General features: G+C 32.7%; 1 protein-coding gene across 2 annotated transcripts in view; it reads left to right on the plus strand.

The window, feature by feature from the left end:
- The window catches only part of LOC114336915 (cystathionine beta-synthase-like), a 208,254-nt gene that overhangs the window by 11,122 nt on the left and 171,282 nt on the right, over positions 1 to 25,850 (plus strand). For both annotated transcript variants that reach the window (XM_050654359.1, XM_050654358.1), the window contains exon 2: positions 10,652 to 10,761. In XM_050654359.1, coding sequence (XP_050510316.1) covers positions 10,652 to 10,761 — 110 coding nt within the window. The remainder of the gene's footprint in view (positions 1 to 10,651; positions 10,762 to 25,850) is intronic.

Genomic DNA, 25,850 nt, shown 5'->3' on the forward strand with positions numbered 1-25,850 from the left:
AGTGGATAGTCCAAGGATCAAAATCTATATGATGCCGAAAGACGCTTTTACCATGGGGTGGTTGGCACCCCATCTCGGGGGTGGAAATGTTGGTAAAAACATTAATTGTAAGCAAAAAATGTTTTATACATTTTTTTGATAAAATTAATAGTTTTCGATTTATTGGTTATCGAAAGTGTTTTATATCGAAAAAATCAATGTTATTAATCAGTTTTCTGCTAATAACTCAAAAAGTTTTTGTTTTACTTTACTTAACCATTATATACCTTTTAAAAAAGAAACAAAGTGTGTTTTTTTTTAATTTTCTTTAAGGCCAATGGTAATCGAGCTGTACTTTATTATAATATGTTAGCTTTTCTTCGTCAAATACTAAATAATTTCAAAGTCAAAAGACATAAAAACTATGCATTTTTCGAGAATAACTTATAGAAACTAATTTTAAATCTTTAAAAAGATCTATCTTCAAAAATAAAAAATAAAGTCTGTAGCTTAAAAATTAAGTGATTTATAATAAAAAGAATGTCAGTCCCTATTTTTTCAGTCAAAAAGTTATCGGAAACAACCCCCTAATTACCACCCTAATTCAAATTATTCATCGACCTTATTCCGTATTTTTATTTATGTATTTTTAATAACAGGGGCATGTTTGGTAAAACATGAACCTTTCTTCAGAATAGAAAGATTTGCATCAGAGATGCGAAAAAATGTTTACATATGAAAATGTAGCTTGTTTAATTCGTAAGAACATGGCATATGAAAATTTTTTCTACGACAAAAATTGAGTGAGCTACAGACAATTAGAATTTGTAATAACATGCAAAAACCACCTTTACCAACCCTTTCAAAGTCACCTCTTTTTGCGACTGAGGATTTTAAAAGGATTTAATATTAATAGTCTTTTAGATCTTATAAAAACCTACAAAAAAATTTTTTAACAAACTTTCTAATATAAAAAATAAAAAAATTAGGGTTAAAAAACCAATAATATCTTTGAAAAAAAAATGGAAAAATCCAATTGGAAGCATAATAATGTAAGTTAGCGGTGTTTTTTTGTATGGTGTACGTTTAAAACTTATTACCAGAGAACGGCAGTTCTTGCCAGTGGCGCATAATATCCCTACATGCGACACTATTTATAAAGCTTAACGTGTATTCGATAAAAATTGCATTCAACTTCATACCTACATTTTATTTATAAATAACTTTGAAAAATTCCTGATACAAGAGTAAAAAACCGCTATACGCCGTAAAAATGAGTGGCGCACACAATATTCCAGCTACAAAAGAGCTGATAATATGAATATTACGTGGCACGATAATGTATTTTCATTTTGATGGAAAATAAAATTCTAGTTTTATTTTAAAAAAATTTTCCATAATATTTGCTAAATTTGAAGTAAAACGCGCCACAAAAGAGCTTCAAATGCAAATTCTGTCAAAGTTATCCTTTTGTGGCGCGTTTAACTTCAAATTGGGCAAATATTATGGAAAAATCTTTTATTTAAAATAAAACTAGAATTTTATTTTCCATCAAAATGAAAATACATTACCGCGCCACATAATATTCATATCAGCTCTTTTGTAGCTGGAATATTGTGTGCGCCGCTCATTTTTACGGCGTATAGCGGTTTTTTACTCTTGTATGTTTATTAAAAAAGTATTTGTCCGACAAAAAAGTGAGGCAAACTTATAAAAAACTATCGTCACAAACAGTGGCGGCTCGTACCACTTTAAGAAGGTAGTGCCACAACTCGGGCAGCCGCCAAAATTCTTAGTGACGGATTCACGATATTGTCAAAAAAAGGTATACTGACAACAAAAACTAAAAAAATATATGCGCGGATACTTTTATCTTATGTACATATCTTAAGTTTATTGATCTGAGGTGCCAAGCAATTGTCCAACATTGATCAAAACAGTTCCGTAAATTAATTAATAATAAAAACCTCTTAACCTACCACCAGCATTTACTGCTGATAGTGCTTGAAAATTGTTATTACGATTTAGTCTCTATTTACCAATTTATAAAAATAATACTATTTCATTATTCACACACATGCACAAATTTTTGTAATGTCACTTTTAAAGTTTACGATATATGAAGTTCATTCTTCTATTTTTTGGTTGCAAAGTTTTCAATGACTTTATAATTAAAATTATCAATACAATTTACAAAATGCTTTTCTGCAGATAGCGTACCTAAAGCACTAGGTTTCGATGTAAACATCGAAAAACAGCGTTCTGCTTCAGATGTTGATATAGGAATGGTAACTAAAATACTTAAAAGTTTAATAGTTTCTTCAAATGTGCTTTTTAAACCTTCCCTCTACAATAAAACCGATAGCGAAACAGCCCCAGAGGTAGTACTTAATTCGTCTCGCTAATACAGTACCTACTTCTAATTCAGTTTTAAACCGAGTTTTGCTTAAAAATTAAAATTGTCTCCATGGTTCATTAAGAAATGATTCGGAGAACTGATGCTTATAAGCAGAAAACTTCTCCGACATAAATAAATTAGAAGCAACTAAATGTCCGGAGAAGGTAGACCTTTGAAAGATCTGGTACTTTGAATAATATGAACAATGAAAAATGAAATAAGTGGGATAAATTCAATATCTCAAATACTAATTGTTTTTTTGGAAAATGCTCAGACCCGTCGATTAGTATTTCAAATTGTCCTTTTTGACATTCAATAAAAATGTATACAGGGTGTCCCAATTTAGAGATATGACGTCATCGTCGATTTTCTTAAATGGCAACACTGTCATTTTGATAGCTAATTTGATAGGGTTTGTAAAGTTATACATAACTGCAAAATATCAAATTTTTATTCTCTACCATTTACAAGATAATAGAAAATAACAAAGTTATATCTGTAATTTGGAATATATTCAATAATTAAAATACTAACTGTTTTTTTGAAAAATGCTCAGACCCGTCGATTAGTATATCAAATTGTCATTTTTGACATATAATAATAATGTATACAGGGTGTCCCAATTTAGAGATATGACGTCATCGTTGATTTTCTTAAATGGCAACACTATCATTTTGATAGCTATTTTGATAGCGTGTGTAAAGTTATACACATCTGAAAAATTTCAAAATTTTATTCCCTACCATTTACAAGATAATAAAAAATAACAAAGTTATGAAGAACAAGAAGTAATCAAATAATAATTGAATTTATTTATTTCAATTAAGCAAATGCTCATAACGTTGCCCATTGACAATTTGACAATAATTGAGGGCAACATTATGAGTTTTTGCTTAATTTATTGAAATAATTAAATTCAATTATTAGTTGATTACTTCTTTTTCATAACTTTGTTATTTTTTATTATCATCTAAATGGTAGAGAATACAAATTTGAAATTTTGCAGTTGTGTATAACTTTACACACCCTATCAAAATAGCTATCAAAATGACAGTGTTGCCATTTAAGAAAATCAACGATGACGTCATATCTCTAAATTGGGACACCCTGTATACATTATTATTATATGTCAAAAAGGACAATTTGATATACTAATCGACGGGTCTGAGCATTTTTCAAAAAAACAGTTAGTTTTTTAATTATTGAATATATTCCAAATTACAGATATAACTTTGTTATTTTCTATTATCTTGTAAATGGTAGAGAAAAAAAATTTGATATTTTGCAGTTATGTATAACTTTACAAACCCTATCAAATTAGCTATCAAAATGACAGTGTTGCCATTTAAGAAAATCGACGATGACGTCATATCTCTAAATTGGGACACCCTGTATACATTATTATTGAATGTCAAAAAGGACAATTTGAAATACTAATCGACGGGTCTGAGCATTTTCCAAAAAAACAATTAGTATTTGAGATATTGAATTTATTCCACTTTACAGACTCTCTCTGTATATATATATATATATATATATATATATATATATATATATATATATATATATATATATATATATATATATATATATATATATATATATATATATATATATATATATATATATATATATATATATATATATATATATATATATATATAGTAAACTCTTAAATATTGGGGAAATCTGCAAGAAAGACTCTAATGAGTATCAATTGTTTCGCCGAACGTTTTCGCCAAAGAGAATTAATTTGGCTTCTTCAGGGCTGAAAGAGAAGAAATTATAATTAGCTACCATATATTACCTATTAAAAAAACATTGGAGATCTTACCGTAACTTAGAATTGTAGAGTTAGGATGTTATAAAAAACTTAGCTAGTAACAACATAGTGGTTTTTTTGTTACTGTTAGAAAAAAGTTACTGTTAGAAATGTATGGTAGCTGTGAACTTGAGACGCAAAAGTGTACCCAAGGGTAACCGAAAAAACCCAATGCAACTACATTTTGAAGGAATTAATTCTTTGAGTTGTCGGCAATAACTAAATTTTTGATTGTTAAAAAGATCACATGTGAGGTTCTGTTTTGCCAGAATGCATGCGCTGACATGTCAAAGTAGTTCTTATGATTCTTTATAATGTCGTTAAGGTTCATTGGTGTAACAAGATGAAATTAATTACCAGTTTAGGGTAATATTCTTATTTCAGATTTTTCTTGTTAAAAAATTGTTTTATATATTATATTGTTCATGTGATGTTATTCTAATATCTTATTGAGATGTATATAAGAAAAGCAAGGGAATGTTATCTTTTTTTTTTTTTTTTTTTTTTTTAAATTAATGAAAATTATTATTTAAGTAGGTTAGTTATTAATGGATAAATCAGTCAAGTTAGTTCTCTGTGATGTTATACCTCTCTTGGTATCGGATTTAAGTAAGAAGTGGTATATATTGCTTAGATTCTTAATGTCACTCTTAACATTGATGGAAAAATCGTTAAGGAAAATATATGACATTTCAATGAACTCTCTTTTAGATTTATTGTTCTCACGGTGGAGAATTGTAGTGTTATTATAGTCCATGAGATGACCAGTGGAATGTACATGTTTGGCTAAAGCACAACGGTCTGGGTGAAGTCGAGAATCACTTTTGTGTAGTGTGATACGTGATTTCAATAATTGAGAGGTTTGGCCGATGTAAGAATTGTTGCAAGAGTGGCATGGAATGTTGTAGACAATGTTACTAAGCATATCTGTGGGTGTCTTATCTTTGATCTTAGAATAAAGATTATTAATTGTTAGGGCTGATCTACAAGCCACATTAAGTTTAATATTGTTATTGTTATTACCAAAGCTATTTTCAACACTTTTCAGAATCCTTGTTAACCCCGGAGTGATATCACTGAAGTATGGTAATGAAAAATATTTGTTTATAGGAGTATCAGAGACTGGGTTCCCACTTAAGACATCAGGATCAGCATTGTTAGTCGCGAAGGAAGGTGAAGTACCCTCGTTTTGGACAGTGTTAAACAAAATCTTATTTACTAGTGGTGTTGGATAGGCATTCGAAATGAAAAGTTTCTGTAGGATTTGTAGGTTTTTTGTATGAAAAGAAGGATCTGATAGTTTTATTACTCTATTTTTCATCTGTTTGACTAAATTGACTTTGGTAGAATTATTATGGTAAGAGTGGTAGTTAAGGTATCTACCAGAATGGGTCGGTTTTTGATACCAATCTATTTTGATGTTGTTATTTTCCCTGATCATCCTTATGTCGAGAAAGGGGACGGACCAATTACCATCTTCCCTCTCTATAGTGAACTGGATGTAGGGGTCATAACTATTGAAGGTGTTTAATAGTTCATCTACCTTGTCATTGGGTATAGCCAAGATGATATCATCAACATATTTTTTAATGAATGGAATTTGAAAGGATAATAAAGGAATGACAGAGTCTAACACATAATCCATAACGTAAGTTGCAATTATAGGAGAAATCTTTGCTCCCATAGGGGTACCGAAAGTTTGTTGATAGAATTTTCCATTAAATGAGAAGTAGGTGTTATTAAAGAGAAATTCGACGATGCTGATGAATCTGTCATAAGACATGGAACAACAACCTCTAACACGGTCCCAATTGACCTCTATTGATGTCAAACAAATTCCTAGATGTACGTTGCTGAATAAGGATACAACGTCAAGGCTAACGAGGACATAATTTGATGGTAGTATGTAACCATTATATTTATTTACCATCTCAAAAGAATCTTTAATGTAATACTGAATTTCATAATCATATGCATTAGTAAGGATGTCTGTAACAAAGGCTGATATATTTTCAGTGGGAGTTCCAATGGAAGCTACTATGGGACGAACCGATAGTGTTGGTTTGTGAATTTTTTGGCAAAGCATAAAACTTTGCAATGTTCCCATTATAAGTTGTTAATTTTTTCCTAGTGTTACGGTCAATCTCATTGGAAGAAGCTAAGGATGCTATTAATGTATTGCATTTCCTTTGTAGAGAAGAAGAGGGATTGGATGTAAGTGACGTGTAAGATCTATCGTTTTCAATGAGAGAAGAACAAAGTTGTAAGTAGTGAGTTCTTTCCAAGATGACTGTAACATTGCCTTTGTCTGCTTTTGTCACCAAAAGCTCAGGATTGGATTTAAGAAATTTTCTAGTTTTAGTATATAAGTTATGAAAAAAAGTATTAGATGGTTTAGAAGTATTCAAAATGTGATTAGTGATAATGTTGGTGGTTCTTGACCGGATTAAGTTTTGCTCTAATTCAGATGGCAATGATGAAATTATGTATTCCAAATCTATATATATATATATATATATATATATATATATATATATATATATATATATATATATATATTTTTTTAACAGAATAAAAGTTTTGATTCGAAAAGTATTTAGAGTGGACAATAAAAAAAATTGAACGTATTAAATGATTGCTGAAAGGCGTATGTGGCGCCCTCTGGGTAATATATCATTTTTGGTGGCGAATTTAGATTTCATCCCAAAAAACCCCTCTTACTAAATTTTTTGCACATTCATTTCCTTAAACCGTTTCAATTGCTTTGTAGCATTTTTGTAATGTTTGCTATTTGATGACATGTCTAAAATTTAAAATAGATACCTAAATGAATTAATTGTTAAAATTACCTTTTTATTCACCAATATGAAAAAAAAAATCATATTTGAAGTACAAAAACAAGCAAAACTTATGAATCTTAAAGTTTACCAAATGGTTTTGTTTTAAATAAACTTATTTTTTATTTAATTTTATTTATCCAACTTCCTCACCCATAAAATACATTTTTCAGTATGACTAGTGTGACCAACTCCAATTCAGTCGAATCCGGGACAATGCTGAAAAAAAATACCTAAAATTCGGGACTTTTGAATGAAAATCGGGCCATTTGTTATTTTTTTAAATATAGTCATCATTTTATTGGTTATTTAACATTTTTATGTTGACAATGATATTTTTGATGGTCTTAATCAAATGATACGCTCAAACACCTTCCCGAGCTGCTGTCTCTAAATCAATGCTCGATGAAGCTGTTGGCTTGAAAAATTGAGTCAATTTTTTGCTGCTGGACGCGGAGCAGATACCTCTTCGGTGTTTTCACTTTTGATGTGACTTAGTATATCCGCTCTACCACTGTGGGCGATCGAAAATTCCGATCCACAAGTATCACACTTCATGTCACTGTTAGAGTTACTTTTTTTTTCAAAAATAGAAATTCTTCTTCCAATATTTTATTGAAAGTGCAATATTGTTTTCTGTTTTTACTTTCGTGTGTTGGTTCCATATTCATATTAACAATAATAATATATTGGAATGAAAAAGTCGGCCAAAAACAATAATTCCGAGATGGTCACTAATCGATTTTCGGATTCAAACTGATTACTGTACTGACAATAAAATAAATGTTTAGATAAAAAAATCATATTGCAACGCAGCAGATTTGAATTTGGCTCAAAGCATGCAACGGTTTGGAAATTAATCATATTTCGCAAACGAACTCAAGAGGTTTATCTACTTAAAGTAGTTGACAAAACCGAAAAAAAAAATGCATCAGCAATCATTACATTACATCGTTCGATGCGGCATGCGTGCCTAGGCATGATTCATTGTGACATGAATTATTATTGTTTTCGAATGGTCTTTTCGGAAGACGATAATTAAAACACAAATAAAAAAAATTCTACAGTTTTCGTTTTCTTTCATAGAACTATTAAAATTTATACCACGATAAAAATTTTTTTTTCGTCTCAACAATTTAATTTGATGTAAATTCTTAGAATAAAAACGAAAATATAGATTTTTACCAAAAAGTTGAAAATTCGGATGGCCCGGAAGCCTTGTCCTGGACGCCGGGACACAACTTCGTAATTCGGGTCATGTCCCGGATTTTTCGGGCTAGTTGGTCACACTAAGTATGACTATATAAGTTAAAAAACACTCACCTCAATAAGATAACAGGAAACCACACTATATAAGCTCCAACACCAAAAATAAGTAAAAAAATCTAAATGAAACTGTCTTGCAATGAATTATCACATCAATCAAAACTGTACTCGAGGTGGAAAGTTCGTAACCAAATAAATTACTAACATAATGCTTTAGCTCTTCTTTCTCATGGACACTCATGGTACATACTTAAGACGTAATAGTACGTACTCTGCTGTACGTACTGGTATATACCCCAGTGTACGTACTTAAAACGTACATTTTACATCATGTACGTACAGTACCAAAATTGTACGTACTCAAAACGTAGTGTGCTGTTTGGGAAGTCGGGTGTCGTTGTCAAAATACAAAATAATACTAAATAAACAAAAATGTTGTTGCTTAGAAAAAATTCTTCTAATAATTTATTTAATCTGACTCATTTATATCGGCAATTCAGGCATGTATTACATATTTTAAAGTAGAAGACTTTAAAATGATATTACCAATATTGATGAGTTGCGTTCCTGGGACGACTTTACTAAAAGATAGTTCATTCGATTACATGAAATCAAACCCAACTCAAGAATATCCGCCACAAAAAATCATAGCATGTGATCTGTCTTTAAAAAGACAACACATGTAACGATGGCAGTAAAATTCTCGCGCTAGAGATTCCATAGTAAATCACGAGGGAAAACCAGGAAAAAACCTCGTGATACTATCCCGACATCGTAAGTATTTGGGCTTACATTTAGTTTACTCTCAAAACTAATACCAAATTCTGACTTTAATGTATGTATGCTATTTTAAATTATAAATAATATTAATAATACATAGATATTATATAAATAAAACTAAAATATAAAATATGTACTAACTCGATATGTTAATGACTTACTAATCGTGGTATTTTCTTTCTATTGACTTCCTCTTTTAGTATGGGTAACCACATCCTACTGCATTCTACCGAGGAATTTGCGACACAATTATTTTCATTTAGCATAATTAGAGCCGCTTCTTTGATTTTTCTCTTTTTACTATCTGTTTCTTTCAGAACTATACCTACTTGAATCTTTCCACTGAACTCTATGTTCATTATCCCATGCGTGTTGACATTTTTGAGATCTATCAAATTCTCTATTTTTAATATAAGACTGATGTTCACTTATTCTAACGTCTAATGGTCTTGATGTTTCACCTAAATAAAATTGTTCGCATTCACAAGGTATTTTATAAACACAATTCTTTCTTCTTTCTCGTTCATGTGAACAATTTTATTTAGGTGAAACATCAAGACCATTAGACGTTAGAATAAGTGAACATCAGTCTTATATTAAAAATAGAGAATTTGATAGATCTCAAATATGTCAACACGCATTGGATAATGAACATAGAGTTCAGTGGAAAGATTCAAGTATAGTCCTGAAAGAAACAGATAGTAAAAAGAGAAAAATCAAAGAAGCGGCTCTAATTATGCTAAATGAAAACAATTGTGTTGCAAATTCCTCGGTAGAATGTAGGATGTGGTTACCCATACTAAAAGAGGAAGTCAATAGAAAGAAAATATCACGATTAGTAAATCATTAACATATCGACTTAGTACATATTTTATATTTTAGTTTTATAAATAGCATAGGTACATACATTAAAGTCAGAATTTGGTATTAGTTTTGAGAGTAAACTAAATGTAAGCCCAAATACTTACGATGTCGGGATAGTATCACGAGGTTTTTTCCTGGTTCTCCCTCGTGATTTACTATGGAATCTCTAGTGCGAGAATTTTACTGCCATCGTTACATTTGTTGTCTTTTTAAAGACAGATCACATGTTATAATTTTTTGTGGCGGATATTCTTGAGTTGGGTTTGATTTCATGTAATCGAATGAACTATCTTTTAGTAAAGTCGTCCCAGGAACGCAACTCATCAATATTGGCAATATCATTTTAAAGTCTTCTACTTTAAAATGTATAATATAATATGTCTGAATTGCCGATATAAATGAGTCAGATTAAATAAATTATTAGAAGAATTTTTTACTAAGCAACAAAATTTTTGTTTTTTTAGTATTATTTTGTATTTTGACAACGACACCCGATTTGGGCGTCGAAACGTTAATAAATTCATTTTTTTGGTAAAATTGTGGCTTATTTCCCATTTAAAACAGTTCATTATAAAAATGCCACAAGGAAATAGCTTCAGAACAACATTAAATCGATCTATTTGCATTCACCCTGTATATATTATACATACCTATATGTAGGTATACAATTTAGATTCATATTAATATTCTAATTTTTGGTTTTAGGAAACCTTCTGACGGAAAAATTCTTCCCAGTATACTCAAAGCTGTAGGAAATACACCTTTGGTAAAACTAAATAAAATTCCAAAAGCTGAGAATATAGAGTGCGAAATATGTAAGAACATCAAGAATAAATAAAAAAATAATATATATGAAAAAATGAAAACAGTATAAGCCATTAGGCATTTAAGAGGAAACAGTAGCGATCAACAGGTAGCAAAAACGCGTTCCAAGATTGCGGCTGTAATTGTCAATATTTTTTCGAGATATTTGGCACACGTATTCGTAATATAATAAAGAATGGCGGTACAGAGCCCAATTTAAAAAATATATTAATATGTAGAAATTACTTTGTAATTAAATAAAATATTAAAAAAACGAACCTGTACCGCCATTAAGAAGAACAAAAAAATACACTTTCATCAAATAAACTTTTTTATCCGATGCCTAGATTTTGTGTCATTTTGGAACTACTAATGAAATAAAAAATTTTAGTAGTTCCAAAATGACACAAAATCTAGGCATCGGATAAAAAAATTTATTTGAAGAAAGTGTATTTTTTTATTCTTCTTAATGGCGGTACAGGCTCGTTTTTTTAATATTATATTTAATTACAGAGTAATTTCCACATATTAATATATTTTTTAAATTGGGCTCTGTACCGCCATTCTTTATTATATTACGAATACGTGTGCCAAATATCTCGAAAAAATATTCAAAATTACAGCCGCAATCTTGGAACGCGTTTTCGCTACCTGTTGATCACTACTGTTTCTTCTTAAAACAAATATTTTTGAGTATAGTGCAGTTACCGAAGGTGGATATGAGCTATTACCTCCTATTTCGTTGAACCTCTATCGATTTGCATGAAAATTGGTGAGTGGTTAAAGGATATCTCAAGGAGCAAAGGTGACATGGTGCTAACTTGCGCTTTTACCCTGGGGGTGGATGCCACCTCTTCTCGAGGGTGAAAATTATTTTATTAAGAATAACCCCATAATCCGATAGAAAGACAAATTCTAAGCAAAATTTGTTAGATAAAGTTATTAAAACAAATCAAAGCTTTTTGAGTTATTAAAGATCAAAGATTTTAAATTTTCTTGAGAAAAATGCATGATTTAACCGGTTCTTCACAAATAACTCAAAAACTATAAGTTTTTACAAAAAAATTTATAATTACCAAAATTGAAGCTAATCAAAAACGAAATAAACTCCTTATTAGAAAAACCTTTTAATGTTAACTAAAAGTGAGTTATAGGTAATTGAATGTATATTTTTTTCGGCGTAAGCAAATCTAAGTATTCAAGCTTAAATAACGGGAACATAAACTTATTAAACATTTGTCAAAGTACTTAGAAATATTTATCAAATGAGCTTCCAAACGAGTTAATAGCATTAAAATTAATGCCACAAAATTTTTTCAAAATTTATCTTTTAAAAATTTTTGCAAAAAATGTTATTGTTTTTTTTAAGTAACTCCGTTAATTTTTAAAATATCAGGGTCACCTAAAAAACATTTGAAAGCTAATTCCAAGGGCTATTAAACTGCGTTGAATTTAATCTTTTAAACCTCTTACTTTTTTAAAAATAAAATGTGAAATGGCCCCGGTTACATGGTTCCCGCACCAAAATTTAAACTTTAAACATTTCTATCTACAGAAATAGTAAAACAGGTAAAATGTTTGATATAGAAAAGCCTTAAACTTGGTTATAAATCATTTTTGATGTTTATTGAGTATTTTTGGAGTTATTATCAAAAGAAAATGAAAATTACGATAGTTTTAAAAATTCTGATTTTTTTTAAATTATATCTTTTTTTTTAAAATATGCATGCTAAACCGGTAAAAATTGTTGAAATATGTACTTGTTTAATTTTGATGCTATAAACTTCTGCGGCTCATTTGATAAGTATTCCGAAGTACTTTAACAAGTTGTTCTGAAGCTATTTCCTTGTGGCATTTTTATGATTAATTATGTATATGGGAAATAAGCCACAATTAAAATGAAAAAAATGAAAAAAATAATTTTATTAACGTTTCGACGCCCAAAATCGGGTGCCGTTGTCAAAATACAAAATATTAGGTACTAAAATAAACAAAAGTGTTGTTTCTAAGCAAAAAAATTCTTCTAATAATTTATTTAATCTCACTCATTTATATTGGCAATTCAGACATATATTATACATTTTAAAGTAGAAGACTTTAAAATGATATTGCCAATATTTATGAGTTGCGTTCCTGGGACGACTTACTGAAAGATAGTTCATTCGATTACATGAAATCAACCCCAACTCAAGAATATCCGTCATAAAGACAGATCACATGCTATAATTTTTATGACGGATATTCTTGACTTGGGGTTGATTTCATGTAATCGAATGAACTATCTTTCAGTAAGTCGTCCCAGGAACGCAACTCATAAATATTGGCAATATCATTTTAAAGTCTTCTACTTTAAAATGTATAATATATGTCTGAATTGCCAATATAAATGAGTGAGATTAAATAAATTATTAGAAGAAATTTTTTGCTTAGAAACAACACTTTTGTTTATTTTAGTAATATTTTGTATTTTGACAACGGCACCCGATTTGGGCGTCGAAACGTTAATAAAATTATTTTTTTCATTTTAATTACTGTAACAAGTGTTTTCTCGTTATTTAAGCTTGGATACTTAGATTTGAGTACTCGTCGAAAAAAAATATACATTCAATTACCCGTAACTCACTTTGAATTAGCATTAGTTTAGTTCTCTAACTAAGGATTGTCTTCAATTTTTTATTATGTTCAATTTTGGTAATAATAACTTTTTTCTAAAAGCTTATAATTTTTGAGTTATACGTGAAAAACAGCTTTAAAAAATGCATTTTTTTTTACAAAAAATAAAACCGTTCATCTTTAATAATTCAAAAAGTAGTGATTTATATATTAAGGCCATCGGTACATAATTCGCAAATATTTTACGGCTATCCCTACTTTTTCTGTCTTTACACGGCAAATTACGTGTAGTAAAATTCTCACTGGTATGGATATGTAAACTTTACTTGACAATGTCATCATTAACTTTAAAGATGGCTTTTGAATGTTCTTGGATAGCTATTACTTGTATAATTAAATGCCTTAATTATTAATTCAGTTAATTAATATGATACTTTTTTCACAACTATGCATTCAGTGATTGTAATTCATAATAATTTATCTACTGTACATCAAAAACTAATAACAATCGAGAAAAGAGGAAAAGTGATAAAGTGATTTTTTAATAATATATTGTTACTATGAAACGCTTAAAATTTTGAACATCTTTAACAACAAAATACTTGGATCACTGAATATATCCTGGTGTATTTTCTGCTTGGATCTTCCATAAATAATAAACAATAAATACCTTTTTATTAAGTTCATGTCTTAAATCAATTATTTATCAAATACACTATCAATATTATTTAATCAGCATCTCAAAATATTCCCGATGCCACGTCAAATATTTAAAATTGTCACTGTCTGACTGACAATATGCTGACAATATTCTATTGGACTGAGTGCGTATGGCAAAGATAGATGTGGAAAATATTACCACGGAAATTGTGTTCATTTTTTTCGAATCCTGAAAAAACCAATAAATATTTTTGAAAAACTTAAACGCAGAATGAAAGATCAAATTATTACCGAGGGTCGAAAGTCCCTGAAAATATATAAAAAGTTTATTTTGAATGAGATATTTGAAATTAAAAATCACACTAAATTTTCTATTAGTTTTTCACCCCTGTAACTTATTAAAATAAACATTAAAGAAGTTCTCAGGGACTTTCGGCCATCGATAATAACGTAGTCTTTCATTCTGCGCTTAAATTTTTCAAAAATACTTATTAGTTTTCTCAGGATTCGAAAAAATGAATCCCATTTGAATAGCATTGGAGCAGAAACTACGTACCCATCACCTTAACAACTTTATATAACAAATTTTGCTTAGAATTTGTCCCTTTATCGACTTATGCTATTATTTTTAATAAAATAATTTTCACCCCCGAGAAGGGGTGGCATCCACCCCCAGGGTAAAAGCGCAAGTTGGCATCATGTCACCTTTGTTCCTTGAGGTGTCCTCTACCTACTCACCGATTTTCATGAAAATCGATGAAGGTTCAACGAAATCGAAGGTGAAAACCTTCAGTGACTGCACTAGTAGTGTGTTGTATTTTGGACTTAAAGGCTTTGAGTTGGAACAATTTCTCCTGACTTTTCGTCGCCAACTTTAGCAAGGGTTATCAAATATGATGCGGAAGCGGACGTAATTTAAAGTCGCCTTTGTCAGTCATTGATTGTTTATCGATACGTTCCGCTTTTACTGAGAGTCACACCTAAACATCTTACGCATTTATTCCGTTCCTTTTCAGTGATCCTCTGATAACTGTGGTTCCGCAGCTGACTCTAGTCCATGTATTTTCATCAAATTCCACGAATTGGTCCTATGTATGTACCGGGTGTCCCAATAAGAATGGCTCTCGGCCATATCTCAGGAACCGTTTATAGTAGAGCTTTGAAATAAAAAATTTTATAACAAAAGTTGCCTCAGGAAAAGCCTGGAAATTATTTTCATAATTGTGGGTCCACAGCTAGAGGGCGTAATTGAATATCAAAAATAATAAAATCAAAATTTTACAAAATTTTCCTAATGAAGGGGCACTGGAAATCCGATGATTGTATTCTTCATCAAATTCTGCGCATATTTAATTTAACAAGTTTAACTCTACCTTTGCAAATAAGAGGTGGGGGTGAGTGGGAACCTTGTTATGAAAAAATGGCTGTAAGTCCGGTTCTGCTAAATCAAATTTTGAAAACTGGGTCTTGTTGAAGACAGATCTTTTTCTTCAATGTAAGCGTGATAATTTTGAACCATCCTAATAAGTAATAAGCCAGCTGGGAGGCGTTATTTAATTTTTTTCAGAAATCTAGTTTTCTTTGGAAAATATTAAATACAAGTATGCATTTTTAATCATACTTTATAAAATTAGATTAAATTAGCAATAGAATAGCGAAAACCGCATGTCGATACCTTTTTTCTATCTCAAGATATCTCGAGAAACGTGTAAATTTTATACATAACTGTTACTATCACCGGTAAGCTAAGTTAATGAAAAATAGTGTGCTGTGGAAAAAAACAAAATAACATTTTCCAGATGTCAACGTATAAAAATATACTTAATTAATTAAAACAACAATATAAAGAGAGACAATACTATTAAAATTAAATATAACACAAAACAAAAAGAACTACTTAGTGACGACCTAAATATTCAAATTGTTGCCCATCATACACTACTCTAGGATACATTATCCAGAGAATACTAAACGCCATTCAAAGCATATCGAAAGCAGAAATTGAGACTGCTGTTCAATCTACTCTTGAAAGAGTAAATGTTTGCAACGAAAATGATGGGCAAAAATTTGAACGTTTATGTCATCACTAAATAGTTGTTTTTATTTCTTTGTAATAGGGCTTTTCAACGCTTCTCATTTGTTTCGAGCCTCTGTCATATGCCGTATAATCCGTGTATAATATTAATATACGAGATATGAACGAGGCTCGAAACAAATGAGAAGCGTTGAAAAGACCTAATATACGTTGACAGCTGGAAAATGTTTCTTTGTTGTTTCCATAGCACACTACTTTTAATTAATTTCGTTTACCGGTGACAGTAACAGTTATGTTTTTTAATTTACACGTTTTGTAAGATATCTCGAGATAGAAAAAAGGTATTAACATGCGGTTTCCGCTATTCTGTTGCTAATTTTGTCTAATTTTGTAATATGGTATTAAAAATGCATGTTTGTATTTAATATTTTCCAAGGAACACTAGATTTCTGAAAAAAATTAAATAACGCCTTCTAGCTGGCATATTACTCAGTAAGTTGGTTGGAAATCATAACTTTTACATTGACGAAAAAGATCTGTCTTCAACAAGACCAAGTTTGCAAAATTTGATTCAGCAGAACCGGACTCACAGCCAGTTTTTCATAACAAGGTTCCCACTCACCCCCACCTCTTATTTCCAAAGGTAGACCTAAACTTGTCAAATCAAATATGCGTAGAATTTTATGAAGAATACGACGATCGGATTTCCAGTGCCCCTTCATTAGGAAAATTTTGTAAAATTTAGATTTTTTTAATTTTTGATATTCAATTACGCCCTCTAGCGGTGGTCCCACAATTATGAAAATAATTTCCAGGCTTTTCCTGAGGCAACTTTTGTCATAAAATTTTTTATTTCAAAGCTCTACTATAAACGGTTCCTGAGATATGGCCGAGAGCCATTCTTATTGGGACACCCGGTACGTTGTATGTATGTACCGAAAATAAGATCATTTTTAATCCTAGTTGCACCAACACGTCTTAAGCTGCACCAACACCTCTTAAACTTAAGACGTACTTTAAGCTCAGCTTACGAAACATAAGTGTTGCACCATGGAGTCTTAGATCAATTTTTAGCTTGCCACAATGGATGTTCAACGTGGATTGCATGATAAGAATCGAAAATTATGTGCAACGTAAGTGAAACTTAAAGCAGCCCTATCTATAAGCTGAGCTGGGCTAAGCTGTAGCTCAAGATTTATTGGTGCAACAAGGCATTGTGTTATCCTGATTACTGTTGATCTATGATCCTATTTATTTATAGTTTTAAAATCTGTTCATATTAGAGTTTATTTTGTATGGCGACTTACAAAGATTATCTTTGTTTTAAAATAGTCAGTCAAAGCAAATCCTCTTTTCTCTTCTCTATGTGTTTAATCCCTGGCTGCACCAAGAGATCGTATGCTCAAGACATGCCTTAAGTTTAGCTTACTAAACATACGCGTTGTACCACTGAGTCTTAAATCAATTTTGAGCTTGTCACAATGTATTTCCACATCGATTACATCTTAAACATCTTCTCAGTTAAGATGTGCTTAGATAAAAATCGAAAATTATGGGTATATAAGCTGAGCTGGCCTAAGCTGAAGCTTAAGATTTATTGGTGCAACAAGGCATTGTGTTGTTCTGATTACTGTTGATCTATGATCCTATTTATTTATACTTTTAAAATCTGTTCATATTAGAGTTTATTTTGTATAGTGACTTACAAAGATTATCTTTTTTTTGTTTTCAAAATAGTCAGTCAAAGCAAATCCTCTTTTCTCTATGTGCTTAATCCCTGGTTGCACCAAGAGATCTTATGCTCAAGACGTGCCTTAAGTTTAGCTTACTAAACATACGCGTTGTACCACTGAGTCTTAAATCAATTTTGAGCTTGTCACAATGGATTTCCACGTCGATTGCATCTTAAACATCTTCTCAGTTAAGATGTGCTTAGATAAAAATCGAAAATTATGGGTATATAAGCTGAGCTGGCCTAAGCTGAAGCTTAAGATTTATTGGTGCAACAAGGCATTGTGTTGTTCTGATTACTGTTGATCTATGATCCTATTTATTTATACTTTTAAAATCTGTTCATATTAGAGTTTATTTTGTATAGTGACTTACAAAGATTATCTTTTTTTTTTTTCAAAATAGTCAGTCAAAGCAAATCCTCTTTTCTCTATGTGTTTAATCCCTGGTTGCATCAAGAGATCTTATGCTCAAGACGTGTCTTAAGTTTAGCTTACTAAACATACGCGTTGTACCACTGAGTCTTAGATCAATTTTGAGCTTGTCACAATGGATTTCCACGTCGATTGCATCTTAAACTTCTTCTTCTCAGTTAAGATGTGCTTAGATAAAAATCGAAAATTATGGGTATATAAGCTGAGCTAGGCTAAGCGGGAGCTTAAGATTTATTGGTGCAACCAGGCATAAGAAATCTTTCGACCATTTTCAAGTCGTCGGAAACAAACAACTTTCAATTTGCTTAGAAATCGTTAAATGATTTATCAATTATCACTATTAGTCTAAGAGCTAGAGCCGAAAAATCATCGTCATAAGTAATATGGAGTTTGGCATGTGAAATGTGTCTATTGTATATTGATAATTATGACCCCTTTCAGGCTGACACCTCAGTGGATACAGGAAGTAGCAAAAAGGGATGAAAGGGGAAAGTTAGTGTAGTCTTTAAAGGTTTTCACCTCCTATTTTGTTAAACCTCCATCGATTTGCATGAAAATTGGTGACTAGCTAGAGCATACCCCAAGAAATAAAAATGATTTGGTGCCAACTCGCACTTTTACCCTGGGGGTGCATACCACCCCTTCTCGGGAGTGAAAACTATTTTATTAAAAATAACCCCACAAATCGATAGAGGGACAAATTATAAGTAAAATTTGTTATATCATGTTATTAAAATAAATCAATACTTTTTGAGTTAATAAAGATCAAAGATTTGTCTGTTTAAGAGCACATGCGTGAAGTTACTGATGATAAAAAGAACATATTAATTAATTGTAGGTTACTAAAATATTATTTTTATATTATTTCGATATTATAAATTTAGCAAAAGTGAATTCGAATATGTGAAATGTACCTATTATTGGACACCCCCAACTTCTGGACATATTTAGTTTATATTGATAGAAAAATTCAATTAATTATCAAAATAATATAAAAACAATATTTTACTAACATACAATTAATTAATATGTTCTTTTTATCAGTAGATAGGCAAAGCGGTTTCTGGCACATCCCCTAAATCGCAACCCTTAAATATTAATAAATGCCAAACGGCTTAACGTAGGATGACGTGTGACGTATCGTTGGAAAGGGGATGAAAAAGGGGGTTGAACGCAGTATGTGGCGTGCGCATCAGAATATGCCAAAAGGGCATTACGTCATATCTTCTTTTCTATTGGTCCGATTTTGACGTAAGAGGGCGCGTCGGAACGGGGAGGGGGTAAAGAACACATAAAAAAGATGGCGGCAGTGCCAAAAGGGCATTACGTCATATCTTCTTTTCTATTGGTCCGATTTTGACGTAAGAGGGCGCGTCGGAACGGGGAGGGGGTAACGAATAAGTTGAGACAAAAAACAAAGATGGCGGCAGTGCCAAAAGGGCATTACAGCATATCTTTGTTGCTATTGGTCCGATTATGACGTATGGAGTGTCAAATGAAAGCGGTGACGACACAGAAGCCAACTGTCAATTCTTCTTCTTCTTTTCGTTTGTCAATTCTTCTTCTTTTTTCGTCCGTTAAATCTTATGTCAACGATTGCGTGGAAAAGCCAACTGTCAATTCTTCTTCTGTCAACGTTCAATATTAACTGTCAGTTCTTCTTCTTTTCCGTATAGTGCCTAACAGAACGTGAGATTTGACGTATGACGTGACATTTATGTGTGACGTGGCAAAGCGCTGACATTCGACGCAGAACGTGACATTTGACGTAGATATGTGACATTGTTCAGTTTTCCGTCCGACATTTGACGCAGAACGTGGCATTTATGAGACATTGTGACACTGAGCATGTTCAGTACTGATATGAATCCCACCGAGTACATACATAGGGTTATGGAATTTCAAACTAAACTTAATCAGTTAAATAAAGATATTAAATCATATGAGGATATAAAACAAATTAAAAGACATTTCGATAGTTTGCATATTGAGGACAAAACGTGGAAGCCTGAAGAGTTGAATTTACAGCAGCAGCAGCAAGGTCTTTACGCTTTTAGAAAACTACCACAAGCTACATATCCATTGAGACGTATTCAGCCTACACCATGGGTGCCAGCAACAACACCAGCGAGTATGTGAAAAGTGAAATAGACAATGTCTTTGCAATGTCTTGTGTAATATTAGCATCTATATTTATCTTAATTTTAAAAATTATGTTTGAAATTGTAAAGAGAAAATTTGAATCTTCATGTAATATAAGACTTGATCAGTAAATAAGGTGTTTAAATAAAAAAGCAAAAATCTCTCTCTAAAAATATTTATTTATACATAGAAAAATTACAATGGTAATATTGTATAAGAAAACCAGTGACGTAGACGATCCACATTTCTTTCTGTACACGAAAATAGTCCAACGGCGTGACAGGGGTTTGTAGCAGGACCAACGTTTCCAGTAGCAAGAGGCGTGCCATCAAACTTGCAAACATCAATAATAAGGGGAAAAACTCCAAAAATGTGACATTTCTTGCTTAAAAATTCTGCTTTTTGTTCTCCTCGAACGTATATGTAATCGGCTGCATACAACAACTTGGTTTCTAGTATTTCATTTATTTTGGACAATTCTACTGCTCCATCAGAATATCGAATGCCAAGCAGTTTTTTCTCCACGTATGATGCTGTCTTCTTATCATCATTACTTAGCGCATTGAATGGTTTCGGAGGTAAAAAGATGTAATGACTTCGTTTAAAACCTATTTCGATGGTAAGTTCTTTGGGAACAAACCACCCGTCCACAGCGAATCCCTGAATATCTACGAATGCTACTCTCATGATGACTGCTCTTGTACTACTGACACTTTATGCGTCTAATTTAGACTTTTTACAATTTCGGTAAGTGGGTAGTACTCCATTACGCAGTCGTGAATTATAATGCAGTAGGCCTTGGTATTTTCGGGAAAACCATTATGTGCTTCAATATCTAGTTTTACGTCAACAGTGGATGCTTTCATGCTTTCTTCTTGTTTTGAACAGTCGATGACGAACAATGCACGATTCTTGAAAGCTGAGAAATCGAGTAGAGGTCGCTTTTGGTGGGAATGTACGTAGCTGGGATAAAATTCGGTATAGTTGAAATAGGCCTCGTTGTAGTCAGTTTTGCTGAAATCCAACTGCATTCTCTCGTTTGGCCAATATTCTCCATTTAAGGATAATCTAATACTTTGGATGCTAACATTGTCAAATAAGGTAGGATCAGCTGTAATCGTGTTACGTTTGCCTGTTTGAAAGAAAACAATGACATAACGTGGTCTTTCAACTGATGTGCTAGTTTTGACGGCCCAAACTTCACGCCTAGCACCTTTGGTAATGGTAGGCAATTCGTGCAATTCCCACTTTCTAAATGGAATAACTATAGGTTGATCTTGTTGAATGGACTTCATTAGTTCTAGTTTAATTTCGTCATTTGGAAATATGTGCTTCACTCTGAGTTCAATGTTGGTGATGTTAATCTTTGCTTTTGTAGTTTCATCAGTAATAATTAAACAATCGTTGTCGTTTCGAGCTCGAACTAGTCTTATTGTTTGACGACCACACGTAATCATTGGATAATCGTTGAAAATGTTAAAAATATGCTTAAGAGGTATCTGTATGTTGAATGAATTATCTGCATCGTGTAGAATGGGATCATTAGGGTAATTCCAACCCGCCATAACCATATAATGGGAATCTTCTTGATTGTAACACGTCATGGCACGTACAGCACTTACGATACCAGGATCCCGCACTGTTTCCATCTCCCGTGCGCTTTCGCTGTACGTACACGAATCGAAAAGAAAAGCACCCACATTGTTGGCTAGTTTGACTACGCCAGATCCTTCTTTATCGACGAGTGATCCTTTAATGCACAACAAGGTTTCGCTCATTGCAAAAAACGAGTCAACTTGATTAATGCTAAATTCTACAATATCATTACAGTTGAATGATTTGATGAATGGTGCATAAGTTCGGTATTCGGCCTTTCGAATCGACTCATCAAACATTGGCTTACGATAAATATCGAATATTGGAGGCATTACGCTGCTGTCGTTTGAACGAGCTCGTTTTCCATACATTGTTGTCATTTTTTAGTTTAAAACCAAGTGATTGTAAAAACAATTTTTTTGCGAACGTAAGAGGTTTCCGCTTCGACACAACTAATGGTGTTCTTTTAATACGATATTGTCGCTTGGACGGTTGCACAACTAATGGTGTTCTTTTAATACGATGTTGTCGCTTGGACGGCTGCACAACTAATGGTGTCCTTTGAGCAGTAGATGACCTTATTACTAGTCCCATTTCCCTCTTGATCTAAGTTCCAGCACCAATGTGCTCTCTTCTCCTCTAAAGTTTACAGGTCGTCCTTCTTGATCGAGAGCCAAGACAGTGATATTGGTAAGTTCACGCTGCGGCACAACGGGTAAATACAACAAATTGTGAGGAGTTTCGTCAATTGCGTACCCAGGATTTGATTGTATGACAAATTCGTAGATCGTATGAGCAGGTCTGTTACCGTCGAAGGCTCCAGTACTAATGTTACATTCAAAGCGTATGCTAGATACTTTAATAATTCTAACAGGTAGATTCGAAGTATGTATCCGTCCAGGATTGAGTATTGCCGGAGAAAATCCCAATACTGTACCAAGGCTATCAGGTTGCTTAAACGAAATCCTATATTTGCTAAATATTTGACACTGCAACGTGTTGTGGTTAGGTTTTAGACTAAATATCGATTCTGGTTTAAGCTCATTGTCAGCACCCAGTTTCTTTTGTATGTATTCTTCAATATCGGCAATTTCATAACATCCATCGGGAAAAGCAAAGTTTTGCCATTTGTTTTTGTCATTGCAGTAATAAAACTTGTTATTTTCAATGTTTGGTATACTGTTGTAGGAATGGAAGGCACGAAGAGCTATTTCGTAATCTTTTTTCGGATCCAACACGATTGGTGTGGGTGGTTGAAATGAAAATGTATAAGTGGTACTAACTACTCTCAACAACTGCGACATGATGACTGATTCAAGTCGATAGATTAATAGGTTTATATATATAGTTGAATAAACACCAATTTTTTTTTTCACATATTTTTTATTTGTTCTAAAGCAAGTTTACATAAATGACAAGATGCTTGAGAATCGGGTGGTCCATCCCAGTGAGTCCTCCAATCTGGTCTGTTGTAATGTACGAAGCACGGAAGTAGTATCTGCAAGTTAAATTCTCCTCGATATTCCCCAGGCAATTTATGCCATATACTTAACAATTCTGAAGGTCTAACAGTCCGTATAATATACTCTAGCGGTATGTGTTTTAGTTCTTCTTCACTATATTCTGTAAAACATTTTTCGCGAAACATATGGGACATAAGCAATCTACTACTGTCCATTATATAAAAATTTTAAGCATAAATGCCCACAAACGATTTGATTGTAAGTTTGATACTGGTGATTATTGTAGAAAATTCTGGCACGTGCACCCAGATATTTCACAAGTTCTTTGGTCGGCTTCAAATTACCAAATGAATCGAAATATTCCACGTCGTTGTTTATCTTTCTATATGCTACCCAATGTGTTCCGTTATGCGCGGACACATCCAAGTTAACTATTGCACATTCTCGTTGTCGAGGGCCGTCTCTAGGCAGAGCGTCATTCATGAAAACTCCTCGAAAATGTGGTATGTTAAGTATTTTCGCGTAATGTGCAATGTCCAAGTCGTACAGCGGACGATTGGGCAGCTTTATTGGAAGTTTTTTTTCAAATACAAGCCGAATCCGCCTCTGGGTTTCTTACGTAGGTACAGACCCGAACCGATATGTTCCATTGCCTTATTATGACGTATATCCTCCTCCAATTTCTTTTGGGCATTTTTTGCGTCGACCACAGTTTTTGCCACCCCCGCAGCACCACCTGCTAAAGCCCCCAATGCCGAAAGACCGGCAAAGAGAGGTATGAGGGGTAGGAAACCTCCAGATTTTAGTGGTAGTACGCGAGGAACATCAATTTCTTTTCGACCGCCAAGTCTTTTGATTATGGATTTTGCAATCCGTACAGCAGTCAAAGCAGTATCTTGTAACGATGCTCCTCTCTTCATGGACTTTGCAATTTTTGAGACAACATCGCGATTGAAAGAGTAACGCCCCTTTCTTCCACGACGTAACTGACATCCCATTCCCAATTTTCTTTTCGTCTTCATTCCACCGGTTACAAGTAAGGCAGCAGTTTTTTCACCAAAGCTAGCGTCTTTCGACTTGAATCGCTCCCAGGCTCTATTTTCCAATTCTTTATCGGCCTTGTGACGTTCTTCGAGAGATGGATGTTGCGAGTAAGCGATATCGTGCTGTTTACAAGCTGCGTCTAATGGATTAATGCCTGGATCTCCGCGTGCAAGACGTTTTTGTAGTTTTGTTCCAGCTATAAAGAACGTATTTTTTTTACTTATAAAACACAACAAAATTGTCGCAAAGTTACTTACGTCCACAGTAATGATAACCGCCAGGAATATGTAGCTCAAATGGCAGTTTATTAATTAAAGAGTTCACGAGACCTCCTCCTTCGACGACCAACATTGGACTGATGCCATGCAAGTGATGACATCTATAATATATTGCCGTACTTATGTACTACACTTGCCACACGATGAAGATCGTTCAACAAGAGCAGACGTTGCCAATTGATAATCTGGACATTGTCCAGAAAGTGACAGTCAGTAAACATGGTAAATTGCTACCAAACTCATTTAGAGCCATTATTTGCGGTCCAAGTGGGTGCGGAAAAACGAATGTCATGCTATCACTATTATTTAATCCGAATGGCGCCAAATTCAAAAATGTCTATGTTTATTCGAAATCCCTTTTTCAACCGAAATACCAACTACTGCAAGATGTAATAGCCCAAGTCAAAGGTGTTGGGTACTTTCCATTCAAAGACAATGAAGAAATTATCAGTCCAGATGAAGCACAACCAAACTCAATTTTTTTATTTGACGATGTTGCATGTGATGGTCAACAGAAGATTCGCGAGTATTATTCCATGTGCAGACATAAAAATATCGATGCCGCTTATTTATGTCAAACATATTCAAAAATACCGAAGCAGCTAATAAGAGACAATTGTAACATGATTGTATTATTCAAGCAGGACGAGATAAATTTGAAGCATATATTTGATGAACACGTATCGCCAGACATGTCGTTTGATGAATTTAAAAAAATGTGTTCAGAATGTTGGACGACAGACCGCTATGGTACTTTGGTCATTATGAAAGATTTTCCCCTTAACAATGGCCGATACCGCAAAGGATTTGATAAATATATAAAATTGTAAGTTGATGTATTGTTTAGTTGTCAACAAAATGTCTTATGATGCGGTCGCCATTGCCATGCGCAAGAAGAAAGTTGCCGAATTGGCTAGATCAATTCGCAAAAAATATTTGGCATTGAAATTAGGCAAGACAGAACAAGATGAGTCACTAAATAAACTTTTTAAACCAATCTCGAAACCACTCAAGAATATTGCGCAATCATCAAAAACGTTGCATCATGCTATCGATAACAAGTTTAGACAAGTTAAAAAAGAAGAAGAAGAGGTGAAAAAGGAA

This window comes from Diabrotica virgifera, chromosome 6, assembly GCF_917563875.1.
Source record: "Diabrotica virgifera virgifera chromosome 6, PGI_DIABVI_V3a".
NCBI lineage: Eukaryota > Metazoa > Arthropoda > Insecta > Coleoptera > Chrysomelidae > Diabrotica > Diabrotica virgifera.